The sequence below is a fragment of the Ananas comosus genome, linkage group 10 (assembly GCF_001540865.1).
Source record: "Ananas comosus cultivar F153 linkage group 10, ASM154086v1, whole genome shotgun sequence".
Classification (NCBI taxonomy): Eukaryota; Viridiplantae; Streptophyta; class Magnoliopsida; order Poales; family Bromeliaceae; genus Ananas; species Ananas comosus.
The window spans coordinates 356,246-378,758 of NC_033630.1; the positions used below are offsets into that span (position 1 = coordinate 356,246).

Below are 22,513 nucleotides of genomic sequence, written 5' to 3' on the forward strand. Positions count from 1 at the left end.
TCTTCGTAAACTAAACCAAATATAGTAATTCTATATATACTGTAATCCAACATTATATTACTACATTAAACCAAACGCAATAATACAGCATTAGTAGTAATCTGATTCAAAAATCTCAGATACCTGATTATGTTAAAATAACATGTAACGTTACATAACGCGAACCAAATGCGAGCCGTTTGATTCACGGCTTGCAATATTTTCAGTAATTTTCTTATTAAAAATATTCAAGTTATTAATGTTTAACTAACGTTTAGTAGTTGTATAAGATATTAGTGATGCAGTAAAATCATTGTAGATTCCTAAGTGACAAGAACACTAGATTATTATTGGTTATGAGAAATTCTCAATTTCATGATTGATAAAAATAGTCTATTAATAAGGAGATACTAATTCTTACAGCCTCCTAACTTAAATGGCTTGATAAGTTAATAACATATTTACCATTACAAATATTAAATATATAATATTTTTAAAATATTATAAATTCTGAACCGAACGGCTACTATGTAGTAAATAGCATAACATTTTTATATTATTCTCACTGGTTTAAATAATTGAGCATTCAGATTGTTGGCGACACTGTTAAATATGACTTAATGATCTAAAACTTTGTAAATAAAATTTCAAATTGTTTAGGTAATTTACAAAATGATTGAATAAAAATTCAAAATCAATATTTTAAATGGCCAAGACATTTATCAAATAACAATATAGAATAATATAAATTAACTAAAAATTTAGTTAAAAATAACTAGATCACAATCAAAAACTCTGTTATTTAATTTTTTTAAAATTAAATCCTCCGCTAGTGTTTTGAATGTTATTTGGTTGTGACTGTTTATTTTATGGCCACTTAGCAAAGTGTATTACAAAATTATAAAACTTATTTACCACATATTTTATTAATTTAGAGCAAATTTAAGGACATTGATTGAAAATTTAAATGCTCTGATCATCCAAATAGGGTAGTACAAAAGATTCGTGTTATTTATTGCTTAATAGCTCCACTCATCACAATAATTAATAATAATAACTCTTAGATTTGTACCAATGCAGGGCTATATTAAAGGCTTAAATTACACTTCTCGAACTATACTGGTAATAATTTGATTCTTAAATAGTAATTTATTATAATTTTTAATTCAAAATTAATTAATTAAATATTAACTTACGACTAATAAAAAATTAATATAATATTTTAATTTTTATTATGTCATCAGGATGCAATACTACTAGATTACATCATATTAAGAGCACATCAACAATTAGTCACTAAAATTCAGTTGTAAAATTTAATTACAACAATTCAAAATTTTGAATATTCAAATTAAAATTATAACGTATTGTAATTTAAAAATTAAAATATTATATACCTCATAATATGAGCCAAAAATATAATTTACTCTTAAATTAAGATAAACTAGTGCAGGGACCGTGCTTCTCAATGGGTTGTCAATTAAAATATATAATTATTAAAATTTTACGATTAAAAAATTATTTAGTACATTAAAAAAATAATATTTTATTAATATTTTCTTAATTTTTGAATAGCTATATTATTCTAACAATTTTATTTAAAAATTAATCAAATTTAATAGTTTGAAAATTGTTTGATAAATAACTTTTTTAATTAAAAAAATTAAAAATCTAAATATATCACTTAACTCTACAGATTTAGTTAGTATATAGATTTAGTTAGTATATTTTATGTGATTCTTGCAACTAAATTTCATAAAATATAAAATTAATTTAAACTACATCAATCTTTCTTTTATTTTTTAATATATAATATATATTTAAATGCTCAATATTATAAAATTAAAATTTACATTTAACACAAACAGTCTAAACTATTTAAAAATTATTTATATATTTTAAAATTTTATAATAAAAAATTAGATTGAATTTTAAAAAGATATAAATTCTTTTGTGCATATATAAAGAAAGCAAAAAAAAATTTAAGAGAAAAAAAAAACAAAAAAAAAAAAAAAAAAAAAAAAAAAAAAAAAAAAAAAAAAAAAAAAAAAAAAAAAAAAAAAAAAAAAAAAAAAAAAAAAAAAAAAAAAAAAACACTAGTGTTCCTATTGTTTGTAGTGGTCCTATTCTTGAGGAATCAACTAGTGACGTATTTAGTCTTCAACCCTTTGAACTTCTGTAGAGGAGAGAGAGAGAGAGAGAGAGAGAGAGAGGATCACATTGTGGATGGTTTTATTAATCGAATAACTTTTATAAATTTAATTGAACTTTGTTTTACTGCAATACTTATTAAACTTGATCACTAACGTCTAAATTTGTTCAAATTCTACAAATCCAATGTGTGCCAATAAAACTGAATCTGTTAAACAACACCATCCATTCATTATCGACAAACTTAACAAGGGATACTGTTACCGATGAATTGGTCTTGACATTTTATAGTCGTTCTCATCAAGCATTAATCAATACCGTTGAATGTATAACAATACAAATTAGTCAACTATCAATCCGGTGCAGCTACAGCGAACTTGTTATGTAAACACCGCAATCTTTGCATACATCCTAACCTTCGTACATCACTTTCCAAAGATTAGGTAACGAATCAACGTATAAATAAATGTATAAATAAATTTGCAAATAAATAAATAATTTTTTGTACTGATTAAGGTTTCGTTTGGGATTACGGAAAGATTACGTTACGTGTCTGTTTGTTTCCATATGTAATATTGCGTTCGCGATAAGTCGCGATAAGTCGATTAGGATATATTTTTCACGGTCCCATCGAAGAACACAGAAACATCTTCCTATATACTTTTTCCTGAATTTTATTTTATCTAATAACGTTAGATAAATCTCAATACCAAACTAAGACTAAGTATAACTAATCTCCAAATTATACCCCACTCGGACCGGCCCGGTCCGGTCCGATTCACCTGAGAAGCGCGGTTAACACGATGGCCAAAAAAACCGCGGCCCCAACCGCGCTGCAGCAAAAGTCGAGGAGAAGCTCTTTTCGCGCCTCCGCGGCTTTTCGATTCCGCTTCCGCTTCACGAACTCGTCGTATCGCCGCTTCGCCTCCTCCTCCTCTTCTCCTCCTCCGCTCCTCCTCCTCCTCCTCTCCCCCTCCATTAAACCCCTCAGAATCACCAAACTGTCCCCGCCGCACACCGCGGCCCCGTCCGCGTCCCCCACGCGGAGGCTCACCTCGCGCACGTGCCCCGTCTCCTCCCCGAGCGTGACCGTCGCCTCTATGAGGAACTCCCCCGCCACGGTCGCGTACCGGATTAGGGTTTCGCCCGTGTACCAGTGGCGGCCCACGGCGACGGGGCGGCGGCTCGAGAGGTTCACCGCGCGCCCCCGCGCCGGGTCGATCAGGATCCAGCTCAGCTCCAGCTCCGCCGCCGGGCACGCCGCCGCCGCCGCCGGAGGCGGCGGCGGGGACTTGCGGTCGAGGGCGTCGATGCGGAAGGGGGAGCCGAGGAACCAGGGGGAGGAGGCGTCGGTGGCGACGACGCGGGAGAGGAGCGGGGCGCCCCCGCGGTAGAGATCGACGGCGGAGATGAGCTCGCGGGGGGGAGGGGGGGCGGGTCCGAGGAGGAGCGGCGGCGACGAGGGTTTGGGGACGGGGAACGGGGACGCGTCGGAGAAGAGGCGGCGGGGCGAGGCGGCGGCGGCGGCGGAGAGGAGGCCGGGGTGGCGGAGGGAGGGCCACGTGGCGAGGCAGAGGTCGCGCCACAGCGCGGGGTCGGAGGCTAGCTCGCGGAGCCGCGCCGAGGCGCAGCTCGCCGCCGCGAGCGCCGCCCCGTCGAGTCGCCGGAGCGCGAGCGCCACCACGTCCGGGTGGAGCTCCTCGATGCTCCTCGCGGATCCGAGCGCCATTGAAGAGGTACGCTCTAGGGTTTCGAAGCACCTTTCTCTTCTAACTAGGGTTTGGATCAATCGATCGATCGACGGGTTTCGTAGGGAGCTTCACGACGATATATTGGAGAGAACAGCGTGAGGTGTTTTATAGGTACATAATAATGGTGGGGAAAGGAGAAAGAAGGGTTCAATTTCAAACTGAGGCTGCTATAGCAGGGATTGGTGTATAAAATAAATGACCTTACTTTGGGGTTTTAATTACGGGAGTACCACTGCGTTTGGATTGGGATAGTGCACGGTGGGGATTGGGGGACATAATAATAATACTGTGTAATATAATATATATGGTCGGAGATATTCGGTGGACCCAGTGCGCAAAATTTTTCTATAAATTAAATACATGTAAATTTTGATGAGGTAGTGTTGTTGGGGAAGGGGAGGGGCATTTTGATTTACTGAATAGCGCGAGAATTGTGTTAGTTATGTTAATTTAAAAGGCCAATTGCTTATACGTTTCTAAACAAATTTCGACTATTTTATCTATCTAGCATATAGTTAGACTCTGTTAGTTATCTCTTAGGAGTGACCGTTATTTTACTATAAAATTATTATTTTATCATTTCAAATATATCTTTTACTGTCACTAATTTTTTTTTATTTGATTTTAAGTTAGGTATAAAAAAGTTATTTTGACTTTTTTAAAGTCCGGTAAAAATCTAATTCGGATTTAATCCGAGATAGCTTAATCGGTACCAATAGCGGAGATTTTTGAATAATGAAGAAATATACAAGAAGAATATTAGACAGAAAAAAAAAAGTAAAAATAAATAAGATATTTCAGAAGTATTGAGAGGTATATAGGTAACTATTCATAATTTAAAATACAACTGAATGTTTAGGCAGAACATTGTATTGTTATTATTTGTTTCATCTTATGCCATTTGGTGTAATTTTTGGGTTAGATTTTCGACATGCTCATTTAGTTAGGTTTCTTAATGTCTACATTTTCTCTTTTTTTTCTGGTCTTGTCGTACCATGGAGCTGAAATCCGCCACCGGTAATTTCACCAAATTTTATCGTCCGTCAATTGATCTGATAGCAGAGCTTCATTGTATTTTTAGGGGAAAACTTCAAAAACCCTCTATGTGGTTTCGTAGTTTCTCGCTTTGCTCCCCTGTGGTTTAAAATATATCAATTTGCCCCCATGTGGTTTTTTTTTTTTCTTTTTCTTATCAATTTCATTATTTTTTTTTCTTAAATCAGTGATAAAGTTAAAATTAACGGGTATTAAAGTAAATATTTGATAAATCTAGATGGATATCTGAAGTTTTTTGTATATAATTTAATAAAATATTAACGAAAAAGCTACCGAAAAGATAAAAATGAAACCACAAGAGGGCAAATTGATACATTTTAAATCACAGGGGGACAAAATGAGAAACTACGAAACTACACGGGGTTTTTTTAAGTTTTCCCTATTTTTAGTTGAATAATTTTGCCTAGTGTGATGAAAATTCTGTGCATTCGGTCTACAGAGAATCTGAGTCCTCAAATGTGAGATTAGTTTGATTAATATTAATTAACAGCTGTTGGGAGGTGCACATGGTTAATTGACTAATTCAACTCAGTAGAGTTATATTTAGCCAAGTTATTAGTACATTTCTAGCTGTAATGAATTTAGTCACTTCAAGTTTTTTTTTTTTTTAATTCTTTTCTTTTTCCATGAGTTTTGACTTTTGAGTGTCCTCCCAGTACGTAACGGTATAGAAAGGGGTCTTTGGATGGTTATATATTTGATTAATTATTTGGTGAGTGATTAGGACATTAGCCTCTTTTTTTTTTTTTTTTTTTTTTTTGGTTATGCTTTTTGACTGGTATGTGACGTGTGTATACATCTGTTTTGATAGCTATTTGTGAAGAAATAGTTATTTAGATTATGTGATGTGTTCTTTTGTTGATAGTTAGGGAAAATGTGATCGAGTATATTTGTTAGAAATAAAAAAAACTTGATCAGTTGCGTCCATCTCAACATTTTTTTTTGTTTTTTTTGAGAGAAATGCTATCTATTTTATTTATTTTATTTAAAAATAAACTTGGCTGAAAATATGAATCAACTAGAATTCAAACTTGGATCTCGGATACCAACCACCAAATCCATCTCAACATTTTGATTAGATAGAAGTGTTAGATATATAAATGGCACACACAATTACAAGTAGAAGCTACCCATATTTTTTAGTCGTTTGACATTTGTAATCTTATATTGGATAGAAAAAAAAATTTGCATATATGAAAAGTAGACACTTCAATTTTAAAAACTTTAATTTAAATATTTTAGGCTCATAGTTTGGATCTAATAAATTATTAGTACTAGTGAACTATATTATTACAATATGTGTAATTTGCTGTTAAAAAGTTCAAATCTCATAAAAACTATATTTTGGTAGGGAAAAAAAAAATCCTCAAATTAGAATTATGTTTCTTTCATGATCGGCCCACTATCTAAAAGTCTTTCCTTGATTCATGTGACTTAATTTAGAGCATCAATCGGTCAAAAATTATGTCCTTGTTACGATATCAATTAACATAATTTTTTAGGAGATTTAAAATCGACGTCATAGTTATAGATGTGCATTGCTGACCACTTAATCGATTTGATCCATTATGTGGCTAAGGAGAATACACGTAAACACTGATCTTACTGAAGCATTATGAATTAAACTGATTATTTCACCAGAAGTTTTTAATTTATTATGGAATAAATTATTTTTAGTGATTTAAACCTTTAAACAAGCATTTACTTTTTTGACAACATGCACTAATGTGTAATTGTCGCGCTCTATGCCAGTTGGTGCTATTAGCTCCTTTGCAAATATGCAAAATAGGAAATAAATAAATAAATAAATAAATATATATATATATATATAGAGAGAGAGAGAGAGAGAGAGTTGAACTGAAATACTATCAATAGTATATGAGCTCTTTTCCTATCGATTTTTTAACTGTTAAATTTATATTTTAATCAATTTCATCCTTTCATACTATTCAACTAATTACCTAATCAGCCAGCCTTAGGGGACGACCACTAAATTTTAGGGAATCACTATCATCCTAGCCTATAAATTTATTCCAAGAGTTGAAAATTCTTTCTTCTTTTTTTTTTTTTTTTTTGAGAGAGAAAGATAACATATTACCCGCTTCGTTTATTTCATTTAGAAATAAACTTAGCTGAAAATATGAATCAACTAGGATTCGAACTTGGGTCTCGAGTACCAACCATCAAGCCCTTTTGCCACTTGCGCTAGGGACTGTCGGTAAGAGTTAAAATTATAGGCTAAAAATTCCATAGCGAAAAAACTAGAATACTATTAATAGTATTCCATATATATATATATATATATATATATATATATATATATATATATATAGCAAAATGGGTTGTTAATGAGTCTTTTTCACTGTGGAAGAGATAAGCACCACTCTTATGTAATGTAATATATTTGCTTTCATTGCGTAATATCGGACGGTTGAAGGGCTTTTCATGACAGGAGCTTCTTTTAACGTCGGCCGGCTATGATTAGTAAAATCAAGGAAAGAAACGTCAAAAGCATCTCTCCCATCTTATTTTTAGCCTACAAATGTCTACAGCCAAATGAATGGGTTGTCGCTTTTAAGGAGTAAATTAACTTAAAAGTGCTTTGTGAGAAATCCGGTTAAACACCAGCTCGTTCTTATTTTAAAGCATTTTTTAAATTAAGCAAAGTTCGGTCCCTTCCAAGTGTTTCTCTCGTCTTCTCGAGGCTAAATGCACAGCTCCAGCATCTGATGTTTCGTAGCAGCTTCTCTATTTTGAAATATAGTAATGAGTTATGTGACACATAAAAATTGAGTAGTTTTGAACATTATATGAATCTGAAACAAGCTTTTGAACCTAAGTGGCGTAAAGTTATAATGTTATAGTAAATAAGTTGTTCGCTGCTAGTCTTTTTACTAATTTTGATGCTATATTTAAGGGCCTTTTCTTTCGGGGCTTTAATCTTATTTGACTTTTGAGAAGAAGTTAATTATCCCGTTGCTCTCGATTAAATATTAGACTTAATGTGATTGATTAGGTACGTATTTTATTATCGAATAAATGTTGCAGAGAAAACTCTCTTCATGTATAATGGGCCCGTACCTCTTATACATGGTGTGGACAATTAATGGGCCGATAAATTATAAAGAAGCCCATAAACAACTCTCCTAGTTGGCCCGTAAAATCCAATAAATGGGCCACCTATTTCCCAATCCCGACCTTCTACGTATTCACATCGCGGGTGAAGTGGTGCAAATGCTTTTTTGTGTGTTCCCTGCAAATGCCTCGGCAATTTCAGATTACGCGCGCGAATCAATCAAAATTTTCTCGGCATCGTCAATATCGATGCATCAACGGAGGAACTTAATTCAGGTATTATGCATGGATAAGATGTAATCATTCTCTCTTCTACCTGCGTTCAATGTGTGATCTTGCTGGTCTTGCTTGTTACATGTTTGATAGATTGCCTCTGAAAAGTATAGCTTTACGCAGAAAGATGGTTTTGCAATATGGGATACTACTTAGTGTAAACAGTTCATTGCTTAACTTGTTGGAATTGTGGCTCCGAATGCCTCTGCTGGGTGGTTGAAGAAATGCCATCGAAAGCTCTTTTAAATTTTACGAAGCTTAAGGATTGTGGTGTATGTTTCATATTTATTATCAAACAAGGCCCTGAATATTGATTGACACCTTTTTGTTCTTCCTAGTGCTAGTGTACAAACGTGGCCTCGAGAATTGGGCGAACGTCAATACATGCAGTAAAGACTATTTCTGGGCTGTTTCCTATTAGATTAATCTTTTGGTTCACACGGTGAAGATTAAGTGAACCCAAATGGTTTATCTGGTAGAAAACGACCCAAGAATATTTCGTGCATGAGGTGGAGATCAGTATGCCAAGTGCATTGGCAGGAGAGGAAATGAAACAGGTAAAGTCTCGCATCATACTCTCGCAAATGGTATGCTGATTTTTCTTATTCAACATTCTCTTGTGCCGTTATTTCGTCCTCTGGTATTCGTTCCGTGCATATGCAGACTTTTCTGTTCGCACTTACTAATTAACCCATGTTAAGTCAGTTTCGCATCCGATTGCAACCACCTTACTATGCTCCAATTTTTCTACGTATGATAAAAAATGACAACCTTTGACGTTTAATCGATTGCAACCACCTTACTATGCTCCGATTGCTTTCTTTCCTACTAGTGATTGCGATCCAACTTGGACCGTAAGATCATTGTTAAGCATTTATTTAGCTCATTAAGTATAGATAACACGATTATCAACCGGAATAGTGTTCTCAGTGAGCCCTGTCTAAAATAATTGAATTGGCTTCATTTGTCTGTCCACATGCCCTGTACTGGCAGCGTTTTCTTGAGGAAATCATGGTCAAATTGGAAAGTCTACGCTGAGAAACTACGAAGAGATACACAAAGGTGGAATAATTCAGTGTAAGCGTGCTTAAATTAAAGGTGAGCACTCGCGGGGTAGCCATTTTTGGGTGGACCGTGCTTGTTGGTAAGGTTTTGATGAAGGCAATGACTTCTCAACTCACAATTATGTTGATGGGGCATACGAGATAACATGTGTTTTGTTTGGTCCCACTCGATTTCATTGTATCATGTGATGCATTATCATCTTCAATATCTACTCAATCTTGTTTTCGCTAGTCTCTCGTACCTTGTGTCACTGTCAAGTTCTCGTCTGGCCTCCTTCCTCATTTATCCGGAATCTACATGCCTATTTGCAAACGAGGAACTTCAAACACCATGTGCTATATACATGGAGAATTTCTTGCTTTCAAGCGGATGTTGATTAATTATGGTAGAAATATGAGTGTTCTTTGAGCCATATAACCTAATCACTCATGATCCGCAGATGTGAAACAACCGAACCAATTTCTCCATATTCGATCTAACCTCATCCTCTCTGTTTGGGACTTTAATAGGTCCAGGGTTAGCTATTTTGTTAAGCCTCTAATAGAAATTATGGTAGTTGAACTCAGAATTTCTTAGATTTCCAGTATCTGTTCTCTTCAACAAAAAATAGTTCTTTAATAGGACTATTCATGTTGGGGTGTAAATGTTGTAGTCCTAGGCCACGACTTAAATATTGCAATTAGGGAAAGGCCCTCCCCTGCACATGGCGCATTTCATTGTTAGTGGACAAGAGATCTTTATGTTGATATGATTGCTAATTGCCCAACAAGTTTAATCATCTTTGCACCGATACCGAAAAGCACATACAGATGAATCCTTGCTTCTTACTTTTCAGTGTGTGGTTATTACTATCTCAGCTTCTTGTACTGTAACTAGTTCATGTACATTGAAATCACCGTAGAGTTATCTACAAAGCATTGGATTTATGCTAGTTTGGTTCCTAATCATTGACCAAATTTGGTACTCTTCAATCTACTCTCTTCAAGCTGCTCTCCCCTGTTTTTTGACTTGGTTAAAGCTGCTTGATTTGTGTGGAGAGCTATAGAAAAATTGATTTTACTAGATCATTATTCACTTCCTGAATTTGAACAAATTTAAATAGATCTAATGTTTACAGTAGTAGTTGTTCCATGAGTATTATTTCCTTACTTCAGAAGCCCCTCACATTAGCTTTACTGACTAATCTCTTTCACTTTACAGCTTTCACTTTACAGCATACTAATTGGCCTCTTTCACTAATGACTACAGTGCTTAGGCTTTATTCCCCCTCAGAATAATTCATAGTAGGAGACAGATAGGTCCCTAGAACTTTACCCCCTAAGCAGTTCGGAATCTAGCTTATTATGGTTGAGCATGGTGGACCTTTCTATCTGAGCTTGTCTCCAAAGCCTTTAGCCAAGTCTCTTTTTCTAATATCTTATTAGGGTTTGTGAACAGGTTACAACATCAATTTAGAGACTTTTTCTTCCCATAAGGAACAAAAAGGAGGGGACCAACCCATAAATATAGAAATAAAAGCTCAGGACATGGAAATCCCCAGGTGTCTTTTCTTTGATTCCTACCATAAAATTTTCTTTCATGTCATGTGTCTCTCCACTGTACTAATGCCACCTTGAAACCACCTCATTCCACCTCTATTCATCTCACAGTGAGACCACCCAGACATTTACCAACTATCTAGCATAGCTTTTCAATTTTCAACACTCAAAAATTACAGAGCTTTAGTTGTAGTAGAAGATTGGAAGAGCTTATCATCCCAATCACAGCAGAAGCTTCAATTAGCTTAGTTACCGCAGAAAACCTTATTAAACAGTTGTTTGGCTCAGTTGCAGAATATTAATTCGAGTTGTCTGAATAGTAGAGTTGCCGAATACACTATACTAAAGCACGCATGATATTTTTTCTTTTTCCCGAAGTATCGTATTCTTGTAATAGAATTGAATACGAAACTAAACAAAATCTAATTATTTCTTCTAAATGCCTCTGTTAAAGAAGCACTTTCAGAAGAAGCTTCAATTATTAGGGGGAGGAGAAAAAAAAGGGAGAGAGAGAGAGAGAGAGAGAGAGAGATGAGCATGCAGTAGGCAAAAAAGACCATGAGATTTTCTTTTGTTGCTCCAAAATGTCACAAGTTTAGCAGTAAGTGGGTGTGCCATTCTTCCTAGTTCAGTTACTGGCCCCCACCATATCTGACCCCTTTTCAACCTGATATTTCCTGAGACCCTCAATAGTAGGGGTCCCATCCATTACAAGTGCCCATCCCTTCAGACAGTAGAATTTCTGAGAGAAAACAAAATCAAGAAAAAGAAAAAGAGGAAAAAGAAAAAAAAAAGAAGAAGAAGAGGCAAGCAAGGAGATTGCCCTGAAAACAAGGGATTCTCCTATTTTTCCCCTCCTTTTTTTCCCTTCCCCTGTCCCTCTCTTTCTCTCTCTTCTTCTATTTTTTTTCCTTTTTTTGCTTTTCTCTTTTTTTTTTTTCTTTTTCTTTTTTTCCTTCCAATATTTCCTTCACAAGTCAATCAGAGCTGTCACTGGCCATAGAGCAGAAGATTGGTTGGTAGGATTTGGGAGCATGGCCTCAGATCTCCTCCTCTCTGCACTTCCTCATACTAAGGGCTCATCCTGTTACCACACAAGTAGTAGTAGTTCCTTATCAGTTAACATATAGGATATAGCAGTGTTGAGAATTGTCAAATTGAACTGTCTAATGCTTGGCAACTTAATTTGTGTGATTTGTTTTCAAGTGCTAACCAATAATTTGGAACTGAAGAGATTGGTGGGCAATGGCTCTCGTTCATAAAATCGAACCCTAAGCACGCCGATTCCGACTCCTGTAGGTCCGGCCCGCACTCGAGATTCACGCCGAACAATCTGAGCCTTCTAGGGTTTTCTGGTGCCGGCGCCGATGCCGGCACCGGACTGTCCGCTGGTCGATCTTTATGGCCTCCTGCAGTTACATGAACTGCTATGAGCTGTATATTTAGAGCCTATTTAACCGTAGATAGCCGAGAGAAGCGCGTCGAACTTTCAAATAGTGATGTTAATGGAGCATGCATTAGCACCGATACGGTGAATTCATTGAATTCGGTTGCTTCTGCTGTATAAATACTAAGCATGTTCAATATATCTGTTCTGACAGTAAGTTCAAACGTCATTCCGGCATTTGCCATTGCAAAACTTTTTTTTTTTTTGTTCTAAATGTATTGTAGTCGTTCTTACGAGTCAAAAAGCTATTTTAAAAGCGAGACTAAATAATCATTTATCTTTGGCAGCGGTGACGCTAATTTAACTGCAATTGCGTTATGCTTTGAATTTACCTGCACGAAGGTTGTAACAGTTATCTTGTTGCACCGGGCTACGGAGGTACACATGGGAGCTCGACGACGAGCTCCACGGCACGTGCGCGTCGTCGTGCCCGCCGCTCCGCCTGCACCCGATGATGAAGAGGCGGTCTCCGGCGCCGGCACGCGAGCGTCCGAAGGCGACGACGTCCCCCGCGTCGAGCCGCTTCTCCTTAACATATCTACTCCACCCTTTAGTGAGCACGTAGCTTTGGCTACTGCTCCAATACGAGTACCGGAATTGCCACGGCTTCCCCGCTTCGTCGTCGAAGCTGAGTATGAGGCCTTTCTCGCCGGCTTCTGCGTCCAGCGGAAAGTGCTTCTCGGCGTGCTGTTTCGGAATCACTAGCCTGTTCAGCTTCCCGACGTCGCTGGGGGTCAAGTGCTTCTCGAACAAGTGCTCTTTCTCGTAGTCTATTCCCGGGTAGTGGTAATGGTTGTAGGAGCTCATCATGGATGGCTCCCAATACCAAGTTTGTGGGTAGTGTGGTGGGATTGGGTTTGTGGTCATGGTGGGGAATTAGTGGCTTGGAAATTAAAGCGCTTTTAGCTGTTGAGTTGAGAGGAGATCGAGAAATAGGAGGAGCAGGAAAAAGGCCTGTGTGAAAAGTTGGGAGTGGGGGTGGTGGTGATGATGTTGGTGTAGCTGTTGTTGAGGAGCATGTTGATGTTCTTGATACTCCTATGCATTTATAAACCTATCAACAAAGAAATAATTAATGTTTCAGTAGTAACAATTAGTTGTACATGGGGGGAGAGAGAGAGAGAGAGAGAGAGAGAGAGAGAGAGAGAGAGAGAGAGAGACCTTATGCAATGATCTGAAACATTGGTTTGTGGTTGGGGTACTTTTCTACTTCCTTGGGTCCTGTTTTTCTTTTTACTTTCATTTTAACTTTAGGTGTGATAGTAATAAGAATAACTTTAGGTGTGATAGTAATATAAGAATATTAAAGTTCACAAAGTTGCTCTTTTTTTGAGTGATGTGATGAGGAAAGATCAGGTGGAGGTTGTTATTATTTAGAAGTAAGCAAGTGGTGGCTTCATCACAGCCGTCCAAATGAAAACGCCCGGGTAATACATTCCATGTGGTTGTTTGGGCCATGTAAACTCTTTTTGCTAAAGTATTGCTGAAATACTTTTTAACTATAAACTTGACATGTGCTAATTAATTATAACTGTGGTACAAAATATTCAGCATATATAGCACACAATGGATATATTTATATATATATAGTTGATATATTTCAAGATTAAATTCTTTTTCTTATACTATTATTAAAAATATTTTTATTTCGACTTTATTAAGAGTTTGTACAAGTTGTTAAATATGTTGTACCAATGAGAAAGTTTGCATATCTTATTTGGTGGATTCTTTTTCATTGATCAGTATAATATTTTTAATGCAATTTTATTAATGCTTTATGCCATTATATGAATGCGAGTTGTACATAGAAGGTGTGTTATAATATGTTAAACATACGACACCAATGGGAATTGGACAACACATCTATAATACAGAATATACTATTCTGACTAAACAGTGTTTGTCTGATATATCAATGTTTCAATGTTTCGTGACCTTCAAAGATAATTTTTCACTATTGTACAGTACCAGTTGACAAAATATTATCTAAGTAGTATTGTAAAAAAAAAACACTATTTCCTTCAAAATAATATCTTCAATAGTTTTTTTTTGTTCTTTTATAGTAGAACCAGAAATGCCAAATTAAGACTCCCACCTTTTAGACTCGTTTTTGCTTTACGCTGCAGCATATATTTATTTTTTTTAGGGTAAACTTCAAAAACCCCGGCCCCCTGTGGTGTCGCATTTTTTTATTTTAGTACTCTATAGTTTAAAGCGTATCAAGTTAGTATTCTGTGATTTTATTTTTGTATCAAGTTAGTGCCCTTTGGTTTTATGTTTCTCTTAATAAAATATTAAACCACAGAGTACTAAAGTGAGAAAGTGCGAAACCATAGGGTACTAACTTGATACACTTTAAACCACGGGATACTAACGTGAGAAAGTGCGAAACCACATGGTACTAACTTGATACATTTTAAACCCCAGAGTACTAAAGCGAGAAAGAGTGAAACCACAAGGGGGGTTTTTGAAGTTTTCCCTTTTTTTATTTTTTCCTTTTTTTTTTCTACACATTCTATTGAAGACTTCATATAAAAAATAAAAGTAGCAGGATTAAGGAATGCCTTATGTTTGATCAAAGATTTAAGTACCCACTGATACAGGCCGTGTCCATTATGTCATGTCGTACCAACAAAATATCGGCATGATAAAACTCCATATTGATGACATAGCTCAAAGCTCTCTATTCTTTAAGTTAGTAATTAATTTTTTCAACAAAAGTCACAAAATTGGATGAAGATATATAATAAACAGTTAGAATATTTTATTACTAAATATATATATATATATTTTATATCATTATATATCGGCATACATATATTTTTTGTGACCGGCACGCATCGACATAGCTCGACACACACCGTACCATATTGTGCCGACAAATTTTTGGCACGACTTCATGTTACAGTACTTAAACCCTTGTGTTTGATTCTTGATAAATGTGTGGTAATAGTGTTACATAAAGACCTTCTATGAGCATTGTAACCAGTACATCTGACACAACTAGGCTGAGGTTTTTCTGTGCTCCTCTGAAACACATTACTTGTCTTTTAAGACGGTGCACCTTTCTGTTTAAAAATCATAGCCCAGTAATAACCTTCATATGCTTACCTCTCTCTCTCTCTCTCTCTCTCTCTCTCTCTCTCTTATGTGACATTTTGAAGAGATTTAGAGATAATATACACTTGTATTCAACTCATGTCTACTATATGTTGCTTTGATTTCATAGCTATATTATTCTTAGTCAAAAAATTCCATTCAATGTTGATTAGCTGAGTCTCTTTGAATATCTTTTTCTTTTACTGTTTTTGACCAGAACTTTTTGGTGACTTGCCTTTTCATCTCATGATTCAGAAGAGAGATGTTCAGAAGAATATGGTTCTGAAACTCTAATCTTCTCCATTCATCATTTCCTCCTACACATGGACCACTAGCGATAAAGAGTTAATTAAATTAGGATCCAAACTCTTGTAGACTAAGTTACTGCTTAATAAACTACTCTTTAAATTTATTCAAGATTGAAGACATAGGGAGCAGGTTAGGTAAATGAACTTTGCATGGTCTAAGGTGGGAATTCCAACTTGATCTATTGTGCTACTATAATCTGATTTTTTTTTTTTTTTTAATATCTAAATCATCACTGTGTGTCTGGTTCAGGTTGGCTTGGTGGGTAACTAAGGTTCATTGATATTGTATTATATATAAAACAATCTCTATATTCCTTATTCTTAGGACAAGAAGTTTGTTAAAACTATTCTTACACTCATTCCCATTAAATCGATCTTCGGATAACCCGTACCAGAACTAGCGTAAGCTCGCATGTGTATATGCAATCAGAGTTCATTCTATTTTAAATGGCAGGGTTAGCACCAAGATCATCATTTTTCATATCAAAAAGAGTAAACAAGCTACATAATCAAAACCATAGAGCAAGAAATTATATCGGAATATTACTATGCTATTATGCTGTCATTCTCGTATCAGATCATATCATAGAATCACATGGCTTTGGTATTTATTAATTCAACCTTATTGGGTGCCCAAGTTCCCAGCACACACTATTTAAAGCAAGGGGGAAACATGATCAGATTGTGCCTGCATATACTGCTCTTCCCCCTCGCCATTTTCCAATAAGCTTGTGTGGAGATAAGGTTCTCTCTTTCTCTCTCTCTCTCTCTCTCTCTCTCTCTCTCTCTCTCTCTCTCTCTCTCTCTATATATATATATATATATATATATATATTGAGTGAGGCTACTATGCTATCGGAAGCACGGAGCCTTCCGTGCTTCCAGCTCGTTTTCGATGTTGCGACTTTCGAATTGTCGATCGGCTCCGTTAAACTTAATCTAGAGTATTTGGAGTACCTAGAAAATAAATTTTATTATTTTTCGATATCATTTGCCTAGTGATCGAATGGGCTCAAAATCAACGGCTTTCAATGGCCGTCTTGAGCCGTTTGTAATTTTATGACGGTGTAGAAATTTTCAAATCACGTGATATTTTGATCTTGTATTCTTTATAGTATATAGAATTTTCTATCAATATTTCATGTGATTTGGATATTTCTACATCGTTATATTATTGCATTTTGCTCAGTATTTTTATTTTCATTTGTTGATTTTGAGCCCATTCGATTACTAGGCAAATGATATCGAAAAATAATAAAATTTATTTTCTAAGTACTTCAAATACTCTAGATCAAGTTTAACGGAGCCGATCGACAATTCGAAAGTCGCAACATCGAAAACGAGCTGGAAGCACGGAAGGCTCCGTGCTTCCCATAGCATAGTAGCCTCACTCATATATATATATATATATATATATATATATCATTATCCAGTTTCCTGTTCTCAAGATTCTAATACTACTTTGTAGATGATACCTACTACATGATAGGCTGCCAATCTAGCAGATCCTGCTAGTGCTTCACTGCTATCCTAATAAACATTGACAATCCGCAAAAATAACGGACTAAAATAACATCAATTCTTCTCATTTTTGACAACTGCAGATATTTTGGGAGAAAAATGAGGTTTTAGTTCAGACGATTAAGGCCAAGTTTGATAATGTGGTGGCTAAAAGCACTTACTTCTTTGGCGGCGGTTGTCATAACAATTTTATAGTATAAAAAAAGGAAAGTTTTGAAGCACTTTGAAATTTTTGAACCTACTAAAGTACAAAATTTGCGCTTTTAGCCACCACATTACCATACTAGGACTAATATCAGCTTTTTCTTTAGCCTAAACAAATTCACAGTTTCACCAGCAGTGATCCATATGATTCATTGTTTTTATGAGATGAATGAATGACACTACAAGATCTCATAATAGATGATTTACACAACCATTAGAATACCTGGATACCAGCATGACTGCAGAGATAGAAGTCAAACTCTGTTGGATGACATATCTTAGAATCAACAACAGTGCCTGCATAATTAATTAGTGAACTGGTGATCAGTACAAAATTTCAAAGACAGAAGTATGATATAAACCAGTGGTTGGGAAAAAAAAATAAAAATAAAAATAAAAATCAGGATTCCATGTAAGCATCTGATACATGGTGGTCGGTGGACCTAGGAGTTATTATTGAGTAAAAGGCACTTTTCCCATCCAGAAATACACTGAAAGTCGAAGTTAGAAAATGGAAAGAGCATGATCACCAGGCAGGATATTTCCGCTCTTGTCTGTGCTACTTCTGTCTTTGTGGTTGTTAGCAAATAGTCTGGTATGGTGGCGCTTTTGGACCACCACAAAAGTCACAGGAGGCTGGTAATTTGGTTCTAAGGATGCACAAGCCTGTAAATAAGTTTTTATGGGCTGTAAATATTAAGACACAGAGAATTATAAAATAAGTTGCAAGTACGCCCACCTTCCGAATAGCATCTAATTCGTACAGAAGGACCTGATAGAACTGACCCTCACTTACACCATCCCTGGAAGCAGGGGTTGAAACACAATGAATGAGAACGAGTCCAGTATGATCAAATTTAGATATTTTAGTATGAAAGAACTTACAAGCAAGTCAAACTAAGTAATTTCCTGGAGAGAGAGAGAGAGAGAGAGAGAGAGATGAACCTATAAAATATAATCCTTAATGGTTTCTGTCCAGTTGCTTTCCTGAAAGAAATTAAAAGCTCCCTACAAAGATTAGATAAACAAAAAGCAGATCAGCAAATGTCAGTATGGCAAACTTGAAAGCCTATAGAAAAACCAAGTTACATGCAATGATGGTTCTATCATTGCCATTTTCGGCAAGCTTAGGAATACTGCTACCCTTATAATGTATTATGAAATCTTCTGCAATGGCAATGAACATCTGATCTAATTATGATCCACAACAATTAGGTTTGTGGTATATTCATAACTAAATATACGATTTCTTTCCAACAAGTGAAAAATGGCATTGTCCTACAAGGGAGTGGAAGAAGACCTGATCATGCCACCTGTAACTACTCCCCGCTGAGGGTCATGCCAGGTCTTGAACAGATCCTGAATCAGTTCTTGCCTATGAGCCTGTGCACACACTAGTCCAGCATACTTCGTAACTTCAGGCCAGTCTTGGGAAGCAACAACCTGTGAGCGACAATATATTGAAGGTTTGTTTTATATATAAACCACCATCATACATCAAACAAGTCAAGTAAAAGGATGTTATATTTATACTTACGGCAGCAATTGATGGGCTAGAATCCTCTCCTGTTTCAGGATGAGTTACATCAGCACCAAATATTATAGTCGGTATGTCACTGACCAAGGGAATTCTCCAACTTATAGCATCTAGAAGTACAGTATTTCTTCCTCCCATCTGCATAAATCATATGGGTAAAGAATAGGTGAAATGAATCAAAGGTCATCTCTCAGATATCTATTGTAATTATCTGTCGAGAGAAGAGAAGACAAGTTGATATATTACCTTCACATTGATTTTAAGAGAGACATTTGCCAAGTATTGTTTGCTGATCTTGAAAACATGCTTTGTCAAGCAACACTGAGATATCAATCCTAAATCTGTCTCACATATTCGCTTCAGATCACCTGTAGACAACTCAGTATAAGCATTGGAACATAAAGCATCGATTATCCATGAATTAGCAAATGATGATATAAAAACAATAATGCGGAGTTATGCTGACTAAATGCAACAATAAGTCTGCGCACCATATAAAGAACCATTGTTGTCGGGAAGGATGGCTAAAAGAAGTTCAAGCTCTTTCCCCTTGAGCTTGTTTAGTGCTGCATTGTAAACATGTTTGAGAGCCTTTTCTACCTGATCTGGCCTGGCAGAATAGATCGGGATAACAGGTTCACGGTTGAAATCCTGCAAAAAACAATGATAAAGGAAACAATTAAACAAGCAATAAACTGCAATGTTATACAAGTTGCAGAACAGATAATAAGTACAAAAGCTAGGTAGTGTGGAAGGTCTTAGAAACAGTGTACCATGCCGGATATTTGGCACATCTGTGCTAACTCCTGGCAAAACCCCCGAGCAGTGCTTTCTTGGACACTTCTTGAAAAGTTAATACAAGCCCAGTAATTCACTGTACATCCATTTATCACTTTCTGCATTAAGATGTTTTAATGCACATAGGGTCAGAAAAAGCCTTATTTAGAGTCTCATTAGCGCACTAGAAATAAGTTCAACAACTACGTCGAACTTTAATTGGGTTCGTACCTTGTTCATCATATTCCATTGACCAACCTGAGGCAAACACTCCTTCTCTTTTCCAGTATCATGGTATTTTAGCTTCACAAAACACATCACGTAAAATAAGCTTCAACCAGCGTAAAAACAAGATCAATTTACTATAAGATCCATTAATCAACTATATTACAGAATACTTACCCATGGTGCAGGAAGAACTCGCGCTTCCACTGAGGTAAGTTTGTCGCTGATGTTGATCCCAAATTCCTTTGCATAGGGATCTTGCTCATACCCATTTTGGTGAACTGTCTGATATTAATTATACAATATGAGCTTTTCATGTCATTGTGTAAAAAAATTGATATTCTGAATTTGCTTTGTTAGCGTCAATATTGACAGCAAAATTAGACTTTCTCCCAGAGAGTAAAAGGCATATTAACAGAGTAATTGCAAAAGCTCCCCTGGCATATTAACAGAGTAATATTAAAACTGGTCTGGCAACTTGGACAATAAGCATCTATCAGAATAGCCCAATTCACCATTTCTAACAAGAGACTTGTAAGATTTGCGTAGAAAATGAATCAAACCAACCTAGAAGGCTCACGCTACAGCAGGTAGCAGGCCCACTCAAAGTCAACCACCACCAGGATCAAATGCATTTAGCTCAACAGCATACAAAGGCACTTTTTTTTTTTTCTCGAAAAGGCTCCCTTGTTAACACCAGGCAATCAAGAAATTGAATCAAAAGCACTCCTAACTGGATTTCATACAACATTAGCATCTGAATACTTCACTTTAAATTCAGGAGCCCACGACCTATTTTGTTTATATTCAGAAATATTTGCAGTGTACTTAATAGTCTAACTAATACTTTTACAGGGGGCTTCTCCCGTGTATCTTATCCCGAGCTCAGAACAGTTGGATGGAAACCCAATGTGTCAAAAAAGTTAAATAAGACCAGCGGTCTCCAACTAAAGAACACAGAAAGTTGTAAACACAAAAATATACATAGTTTATAATCATACATCACACAAGGTTAAATTTTTAATCATACATAGGGAGTACAATTTCCATAACTATATCTACTACAAGCCTGATTGGATTTACAATGACTAATGATAAGTCTGTGATACAACTCCGTTTGAAGAAATGATGGCATGTGCAGATAGAGAACAAGAACATGTCACTGAGAGGCTAAAATTTGTTCCAATGCAGTCTATTCCCTTAGGTTTTTACAATGGCCGTACTCTAAGTGTAGGAACAGGCTCTTAAACAGAATAAAAAACCACTGACCTGTAATATATCCATCTCCTGCTCTCTAGGCCTTTGGCATGTCACTTTCAGTAAGGAAGTTATCTGCTTTTCATTCAATCTCTTTGTGTATCTCTGACCCTCAACAATTTTGCAAGCCTGCCAAAAGCATGTCAAATTAGGTTTAGTTTCTTTCATTTTACACTCACATCCAAGAATATGAGTAATCAAAATCACCTCCATTGGCAGATAATTTGCTTTCCTTTGGTTTCCCACTTGAAGACAAGGAAGATGAGAATGCTGAATTGTAAACCCATACATTTCTTTGAAGTATTCAACTACAGATTTCATATTCATCTGATCATCAACAGGAAATCTGTGAAAATAGGAGAAATTCAAGCTCTAAAGTGATATATGGCTGCGAAATTCAGTTTTCCAATGACATTCTTAATTGGATCTGCACATAAACTTTTGATCGAGCACTAAAATCTTAGACGGTTAGCATGAAGATATATAGCATATGCATTCGATTATAATATATACTGGAACTTCAAGTATATAGAGGAAGGCAAATCTAAGGCTCTATTCTTAATTTTAATATATGCGGCTGCTGGCATGACCCTCAATGGTATCAACTGGAAAGGTTCAATATATTATGAGGATGCCTTCACAAAGACATTTGTATGAAATGTTACAAAATATGATGCAAAGAACATTTGCAGATAGCTTCGCACTAAGGAATTTGCTAACAAAAGCAATAATTAAAGAAAATTGAAAATATAAACAAAATATAGCGAGTTCACATCATACATCAATTCGCGGGTAGGTTGTGATGTCAGTCCTGAAATTCGGTATTTCCGCCTCACACTTCCTCTATGTGTCACTTCAACTTTTACACCCCGAAGAGCTTTCTTGATCTGATTAAACATCAGATAATAGAAACAACTGAGATAGTCAATAAAGGCATCAACAACAAAACCATGATTAATGATACTAGGTGTCAATCATAACATATGAATACATGCATGCATTCTGAAGCAAGCCTCAGGTTATAAAAACGGAAGCAATATAATTTGGTATTAATATTACCTTGATTCTATCAGCATCGGATAGTGGTCTTGATATTACATCTTTCCCTAAAATTTGAGCTACAAACTCAATCACAGGGAGTGGTTCAATGAAAGCCGTAGATGACATGTCTGAGATGAAAAAAAAAACATTTATTGCAAGCAGAAGGCAAAGAGAGGCTACATTTAAATTAAACAAGTAGAGATTCTAGT

The 22,513-nt window shown here is 36.0% G+C and overlaps 3 protein-coding genes and 1 long non-coding RNA gene across 7 annotated transcripts in view; 1 reads left to right on the forward strand and 3 right to left on the reverse strand.

The window, feature by feature from the left end:
- The window catches only part of LOC109716394 (protein argonaute PNH1-like), a 63,513-nt gene that overhangs the window by 35,336 nt on the left and 5,664 nt on the right, over nt 1-22,513 (reverse strand). For all 3 annotated transcript variants that reach the window (XM_020241819.1, XM_020241822.1, XM_020241820.1), the window contains exons 6-20: nt 22,323-22,432; nt 22,044-22,150; nt 21,471-21,609; nt 21,276-21,392; nt 20,184-20,291; nt 20,013-20,084; nt 19,778-19,900; nt 19,496-19,655; nt 19,251-19,372; nt 19,005-19,142; nt 18,768-18,910; nt 18,413-18,475; nt 18,207-18,270; nt 17,998-18,133; nt 17,691-17,764 (exon numbers count right to left, since the gene is read on the reverse strand). In XM_020241819.1, coding sequence (XP_020097408.1) covers nt 17,691-17,764; nt 17,998-18,133; nt 18,207-18,270; nt 18,413-18,475; nt 18,768-18,910; nt 19,005-19,142; nt 19,251-19,372; nt 19,496-19,655; nt 19,778-19,900; nt 20,013-20,084; nt 20,184-20,291; nt 21,276-21,392; nt 21,471-21,609; nt 22,044-22,150; nt 22,323-22,432 — 1,676 coding nt within the window. The remainder of the gene's footprint in view (nt 1-17,690; nt 17,765-17,997; nt 18,134-18,206; nt 18,271-18,412; nt 18,476-18,767; nt 18,911-19,004; nt 19,143-19,250; nt 19,373-19,495; nt 19,656-19,777; nt 19,901-20,012; nt 20,085-20,183; nt 20,292-21,275; nt 21,393-21,470; nt 21,610-22,043; nt 22,151-22,322; nt 22,433-22,513) is intronic.
- LOC109716395 (probable F-box protein At1g60180) lies at nt 2,787-4,002 on the reverse strand. Its single transcript, XM_020241823.1, has one exon. It carries the CDS (start codon nt 3,857-3,859, stop codon nt 2,909-2,911), a length of 951 nt encoding a protein of 316 aa, XP_020097412.1. The 5' UTR covers nt 3,860-4,002; the 3' UTR covers nt 2,787-2,908.
- On the forward strand, nt 8,167-16,503 carry LOC109716397. 2 transcript variants are annotated; one of them, XR_002217918.1, is made up of 3 exons: nt 8,167-8,288; nt 8,624-8,842; nt 16,381-16,503. It is a non-coding gene; the product is annotated as an uncharacterized LOC109716397 (long non-coding RNA). The 2 variants fall into 2 exon arrangements; XR_002217917.1 differs by lacking the exon at nt 16,381-16,503 and adding an exon at nt 9,279-11,675.
- LOC109716396 (B3 domain-containing protein Os11g0156000-like) lies at nt 11,830-13,419 on the reverse strand. The gene is made up of 3 exons (XM_020241824.1): nt 12,668-13,419; nt 12,102-12,297; nt 11,830-11,972 (listed from the first exon to the last, which is right to left on the reverse strand). Exons 1-3 carry the CDS (start codon nt 13,200-13,202, stop codon nt 11,960-11,962), a joined length of 744 nt encoding a protein of 247 aa, XP_020097413.1. The 5' UTR covers nt 13,203-13,419; the 3' UTR covers nt 11,830-11,959.

Coding starts and splice junctions, on each gene's coding strand:
- LOC109716395 (XM_020241823.1), bottom strand. CDS start 3,859: ATGGCGCTCGGATCCGCGAGGAGCATCGAGGAGCTCCACCCGGACGTG.
- LOC109716396 (XM_020241824.1), bottom strand. CDS start 13,202: ATGACCACAAACCCAATCCCACCACACTACCCACAAACTTGGTATTGG. Junction 12,298..12,667: donor CTGTTACAACCTTCGTGCAG/GTAAATTCAAAG, acceptor ATGTAACTGCAG/GAGGCCATAAAGATCGACCA.